Here is a 6,680-nt window from a genome sequence, read left to right as displayed (position 1 = left end):
AGCCCTTCTATGACACTGTCCATTTCTGAAATCTTGTTGTTTATCTTTTGGATTTCTAATTGTTGTTTTTGTATAATTTCTAGTTGTGAATTTACTTTGGCATTTTGTTCCTGCATTATTTTCCTGAATTATTCCATTTTTTTGTCTGTATTTTCCATGAATTTGCCTGCCTTTTCCATGAATTTGTCTATTTTTTCCTGATTTTTGTCTGCTTTTTGCTTCAACTCTTGGGTAATTCTGAGTATTAGAGATTTGAATTCCCTGTCAGGTAGTTCTTGTGCCTTTTCTTCTAGTGGAAAGTCATCTGGTATTTTATTTTCAACACCTATTGGAACCATCCTGTCCTTTTTTTGTAAATGTTTTGGTATTGTCTGGTGTCTTCGGGGCATTCAGTAGTTATTTTTCTTGTTTATTGATTGTAGATTTGTTTGTTTCATCCCTTTTTTTTTTTTTAAATTTGGCTATGTCTGAGCAGGCGGGCTGTGTGTTCTTTGTTGTTTGCTCATCTGTAGGCATGATACTTTTCGCCTCCTCCAATTGGCAGGTCCGTCGCTCAGATATGGTACAGCAGGGCAGGTCTAGCTGAAGAGGAGTTGCTGGGATGGGTTGTTTGTGGCACTTACTACAGCCACCGGGGTGTGTCAGTAATCAGTGCAGGGCAGTTCCGGTAGGCCGTGCCTGTGCTGCTTGGTGGTGTGATGTTAAGCGCACGGTGCACAGGTAGGCAGGATGGAGGGGGGAGATTGTGATGCGTGGAGCTAAGATGAGTATGGGAGAGAGGAGAGAGGAACAGGAGCCAAAAATATACAAACAAACAAATAAGAGTGCTAGGGGAGCTTGCCCTTGGAGTGGAGAGATGAGAGACTATGAAATGGAGAAAAACAAAAAGGGGAAGAAGAAGAAAAAAAAGAAAAGAATGAATGAGTAAAAATTAGAAAGAAAACAGCAAAGCTCCCAGGGATCCCACTGGTGTGGCTACGAGGTCTGGGGAAGTTGTTCCCAGGTGCTGAAGTATAGCCTGGCTTGGAGGCGTAGAGGTATTCAGCACCAGGTATCCAGGGGACAGGAAGAGAAGGAAGGTATAGAGAGATGAGAAACTGAGTAATGAAGGACAGAAAGGGAAAGAGGGGGAAAAGAAAAAAAAAAAGAAGAACAAGAAACCCTCCCAAAAAAACAGAGAACAAAGAAAACAAAAGATGAAAAAAGAAATGCTCTCAGGGATCCCTCTGTGCATCTGCAGAAGCTTAGGGGGTAGGTCCCAAGCTGCACAGCACCGCCTGGCCAGAATGGGCTCCCAACTCGAGAAAAGAAAAAGAAAACAGAAGAAGCCCCGGGATCCCACCAGCATGGCAGCATGGACCGGGAAGCAGCCCCACACTCGAACGGAACTCCACAGCCCCTCAGGAAGAAGCAAAGATGGTGCACAGTGCCAGGTATTTGAGCAAAAGGAGGAGGAGGTGGTGAGAGGTAAGGAAGAAATCAAAAGAAGCGGAAAAAAGCAACACCAGCAGCCAACAAATGGCACTGAGGGAGTCGGCCAGTGTGGGCGGGTAGAATCCAAGCAGTCTCTTCCTGGCCAAGAGACTGTGGTCATGGGAAGCAGAGGAGGCCGAGTGGGGGTGAAGAAGGGTGGGGGGTGGGAAAGCGTATATCGCTGTTTACTGGTTGTTCTGTCTCCTGCTGGAGGCTACGTGAAGCTGCTTTCTCCTACCTCCTATTTGCTGGTCTCTGATAGGAGCCCAAGATGGCGGATCCATTCTCCATTAGTTGATAGGGGACCTCTCCATGTATGTCTCCTCTCTCTCTGTTCTCTGTCAGTTTCTTATTCCATTTGGCGCTTGGCTGAGTTCTTTATCTCTTCATTTGATGTTTAGGATTTCAGGATTGATGTTTTCTCTGTTTGGCTAAGTTTTTCGGATCTTTCCTATGGAGGGACAGCGTGGTGCTTCTGCCTAAAGTGCCATGTTGCCAGAAGTCACCCCGCATCATTGGTATTTTACTAAAATAAAATAATACAAGGTTTTAAAAAGTAAATAGGATGAGATTATGATTTTTTTTCTCATTAATTTTTCTTAAATTGAAAGAAGGCACAAATGACAGATATTAACAGGAAGAACTTGACAACAGCCTCTATCATTCTTGCTTACTGCACCATTCTCTCTAGCTCTTATAATGCAAATATATCTGTATTTTGTGGTGTTCTAAAAATAACGTGTTTGATTTTGACACTTGTACAAGTTTGAGAACCACTGGTCTGAAAAAAAATAGGTTCTTTGAATTAGAAAATGGAGTTTATATGTTGAAAAATAAGCAAACTGCTACAGAGATCAGGTCAACATGTATTTATATACTTATACACTCTCTTTTAAATAGCATACATAAAGGCTGCTAACATCTCCCATAGGATTGTTTCATTATTGTAAATAACTTTTATTTTGTGATCTTACAGGAGCCCAGGCTTGTGTGCTTGTATTTTCTACCACAGACAGAGAATCTTTTGAAGCGATTCCAAGCTGGAGAGAGAAAGTAGTAGCTGAAGTAGGAGATATACCAACTGTACTTGTGCAGAACAAGATTGATCTCTTGGATGATTCTTGTATAAAAAAGTAAGATGACTACTTTTTTGGGGGGGACAGTAATTCTACAAAAGTTAAAATGTTTTTTAATTGTTATGTAGACATAAGATTTAGCAAAGGTTTTTATAAAGACTGCGTTATATTTAAAGTTTCTTCAGGCTATCCTGTGTGATTGTTTGAGATTAAAAGAAATTCATACTGAATTATAAGTGGAAAAAATTAAAGGAATAAAGTTTGAAGGTCGTTTTAGGATTCCAGTCTTAGGTCCTTGGACCATAAATCCAATTCTTCATGTTAATTTAAAACTAGATATATAAGAATGTTAAGAAAAACATATTTTCATATCTAAAGTAAGTAGCTATCCTACATTGATGAATTTAAATAGATAAAAGGTACAGATTCATATTGTTTTGTATATTCAGAATTCTTATGTTGAAGTTTGTGAACAGAGTTTTAGCCCGTTGCTATCGAGTCAGTTCTGACTCGATGGCAACCCTGTGTGTGTCAGTAGAATTGTGTTCCATAGGGTTTTCAATGACTGATTTTTTGGGGGAAGTAGATTGCCAGGCCTTTCTTCCTAGGCATCTCTGGGTAGACTCAAACCTCCAACCTTTTCAGTTAGCAGCCAAGCATGTTAACCATTTGCACAACCCAGGGACTCTGAACAGAGTTTAGCATCCAGATAATTTATGTCCTATAAATATTTACTCATTGCATCACTAATGTTTTTGCTAGCTTTGAAATCTGTGCTTCACTTTTACCTTATTGTTATTTTTTATTTTGTTATGTGTTCTTCTATTAGTTTTCTATTGCTATATAACAAACTACCCCAAAATTTAGTGGCTTAAACATCAAACATTTATTATTTCACAGTTTCTGTGGGTCAGGAATTTGAGAGTGGCTTAGCTGGGTGATTTTAGTTCAGGGTTTTTCATAGACTGCAGTCAAGATGTTAGCTGGGGCTATAGTCATGTAGAGGCTTGACTGGAGCTAGAGGATCCACTTCCAAGATGGCTCACTCACTGGACTGTTGGCAAGAAGCCTTCATTCCTTGCCCCATGAGCCTCTGCTTCAGGGTTCTTACAACACGACAGCTGGCTAACCCCCAGAGCAGGTGATCCAAGAGAGATCAAGGCAAAAGCCACAATATCTTGAATGACCTAGCCTAGAAGTCACATACTATGACTTCTCCTGTATGTTATTTGTTACACAGGCCAATCTTGATAAACTGTGGGAGGGGACTACACAAGCTCGTGAAGACCAAGAAGTGGGGAATCATTGGGAGCCATTTTGGAGCATGGCTAATACCAGACCGAAACCAAACCCGTTGCTGACTCATAGCGATCCTATAGGACAGAATAGAACTGTCCCATAGGGTTTCCAGGGAGTGGCTGGTGGATTTGAACTGCCGAGCCATAGCTCTTAAGCACTGCGCCACCTGGGCTCCATGGCTGCTACAGTGCTAATAAAATTAGGAGTCCACTTTTATAGACACAATCCTAATATACTGACTTTGGCTTTTGGCAAAGTCTTTTGTCACGTAAGAGTAAAATAAGTATTCAGTGTAAGGTTTTTAGAGTATGATTAAATCCAAATGATATTAAAAACAGAAGAGAGAATTGATTAAAGTATTATATAAAGAAAAGTGATGTTTAACCATGGAGATTAGTAATTTTATAGAAAAGTGTTCTGTTTACAGATACGGTATATTGATTGGTGTTTATCCTCCTAGAGGAGTGAAGACTAACTTTTACTCAAGCACTAGGTGAGACTTAGCTTTCAACTGGTTTTATTTAACTGGGCATCAATATTAAGCTTGTTTAAAATAAGAAAAATTTCTAGAAGGTGTGATTCTCACTCTCCACCCCCGCCCCCACTGTATTCAGTAAATGTAATAACAGTGATTGTTTAAAACAAGCTATGAATTACCTCTGTTAGCATTTTCTTTTCTGAATTGATGTGCAGTGAGGAAGCTGAGGCACTGGCAAAAAGGTTAAAACTAAGATTCTACAGAACGTCAGTGAAAGAGGATCTAAATGTAAATGAAGGTAAATTGTCTTTTTAAATAAATTATTGCAACAGGGTGTTTGCTTTAATCTAATGCTTTTTTATTGTATTGTTTAGAAATTTTATTTGTATGAGAACAAAATTTGCTCTTTGTCACCTATTATTAAGTATGATTTAAAAGCGTGAATGCTTGTTACTCTCTACAGCAAAACTTTATCTGGTGGTTTTTTGTTTGTTTGTATATTTAAAAATCTAAGGTATATGTGTGTGAATGCGTACATACTATGTGTTTTTAATGCATACCTTTTTCTTTTAATCTTCTACATATCAAATTAGTTGTTTTAGAACACTAGGATAGTAGATATTTTATTAGGTATTGATGACCTTAGTTTGTTTAATAATATTTCCTAGTTTAAGAAAGTGAGATTAGAGAAAGATAACTTTTTTTTTTTTTTTTAATTTCAAAAATGCCACTTATTTTATTAGATTGAAACTCATTTGTTGCACAAGTCTTTATACTGGTTTGTTTTTTTCACCTGAAGAAAGTTGACATCTTTTCAAGACTTGGTTTAGCATCACTGAATATTATTCACTATCCAAGGACTTAAAAGTAAAGAGCCAGTGACAACAAGTGTTCTTCCATTTTTGTACTAATAAAAGACCACTGTACATTTACTGATATTACCATTGTATTTCTTAGGTAATCATCAAATAATTTTCAAGAGTTGAACTTCTAACTAGATTGTCTGCTTCTAATTCTAAATTTGTTAATTAAGTATTATAATGTTGTTGTTGTTAGGGGCCATCGAGTCAGTTTTGACTCATAGCAACCTCATGTGACAGGGTAAAACTGCCTCATAGGGTTTTCTTGGCTGTAATCTTTATGGGACCGGATCGCCAGGTCTTTTTCCCATGGAGCCACTGCGTGGATTCAAACCGCCAACTTTTTGGTTAGTGACTGAGTGCTTAACCATTGCACCAGTAGGACGCCTTGAAATATCATAATAAGTGATGTGAAATAACAGATTTTACATGCATAAATTATACTTACCTGGGAGGCTTGTTTTTTTTATTTTAGTTTTTAAATATTTGGCTGAAAAATATCTTCAGAAACTCAAACAACAGATAGCTGATGATCCAGAACTAAGGCATTCAAGTAGTAACAAAATTGGTAAGTACCCAGGAAATTGTAACCTGTGTTTACCTGGTAAATTTATTTTCCATTCATCAGTATTATATTTACTATTTTTATAATACGCTCATTTCTTTAAGACATGTGATGAGGAAGTGTTAAATCAGTGGTTATTAAACTTAAGAGTATCAGATCTCTTCTTCAGAAATATTGAGTTAAAAATATTTTTTACTGTTGAATTTTCTAAATCCATTTGGTACGTTAAAAATACCAGGGATATTAAAGACTTTTTATAAAAGTCTGTTATATAAAAGGGCTTTATAATATTTGTTTTTCTGATTTTATACTTGTGCTGTCTCTTACCTTTCCCCATTCCTACCATGTTTCTCATTACCTGTTACTGAATTTTTTTTTAATGCTAAATGCTACCAGAAGTTTAGCATTCCCACAAAAGGACAAATACTGTATGATCTCACTTATAGGAAATAAGCAAATATATAGAAACTGAAGATTATTTATTGGTGGTTACCAGAGGTGGGACGGGGAAGGGGAAGTTTTTGTTTAAGGGGCAATGAGTTTATTTAACGGTGGTAGAATATCTTGGAAAAAGATAGCGATAATGGTGACACAACATGAAGAACGTAATCAATGCCAGGGAATTGTAAATGTGGAAGTTGTTGTGTTGGTGGATGTTTTGGTGTGTATATTTTCCCAGTAAATAGAAGAGAGAGAGGAAAAGTTTAGCATTCCCAGAAGGATAGGTTGTCTTCTGTTTAACAACGAGAATGACTGAGCGTGTCTCCCTCTTTGCTTTGGCCTCCAGGAGGATGAGAACCAAGTTTGCTGGTTCTAAAGCAGTTGTGTAGTCTCATAGGGACTTCATATCAGTATTCCGCCTGCCCTCTCACTACATACACGTAACACAAACATCATTTTCATGACCTATTTTTTTTTTTTTTTTTTTT

The 6,680-nt window shown here is 37.6% G+C and overlaps 1 protein-coding gene across 2 annotated transcripts in view; it reads left to right on the top strand.

Moving 5' to 3' along the window:
- RAB23 (RAB23, member RAS oncogene family) overlaps window positions 1–6,680 on the top strand; it is a 39,201-nt gene that overhangs the window by 26,767 nt on the left and 5,754 nt on the right. For both annotated transcript variants that reach the window (XM_004386832.2, XM_023741122.1), the window contains exons 4-6: window positions 2,450–2,606; window positions 4,542–4,624; window positions 5,662–5,754. In XM_004386832.2, the coding sequence (XP_004386889.1) occupies window positions 2,450–2,606; window positions 4,542–4,624; window positions 5,662–5,754 (333 nt within the window). The remainder of the gene's footprint in view (window positions 1–2,449; window positions 2,607–4,541; window positions 4,625–5,661; window positions 5,755–6,680) is intronic.

This window comes from Trichechus manatus, unplaced genomic scaffold (genome assembly GCF_000243295.1).
Source record: "Trichechus manatus latirostris isolate Lorelei unplaced genomic scaffold, TriManLat1.0 scaffold00172, whole genome shotgun sequence".
In the NCBI taxonomy this organism is placed as follows: Eukaryota; Metazoa; Chordata; class Mammalia; order Sirenia; family Trichechidae; genus Trichechus; species Trichechus manatus.
The sequence above is the reverse complement of the archived record's forward strand: the minus strand, read 5'-3'. Positions and strand labels throughout refer to the sequence as shown.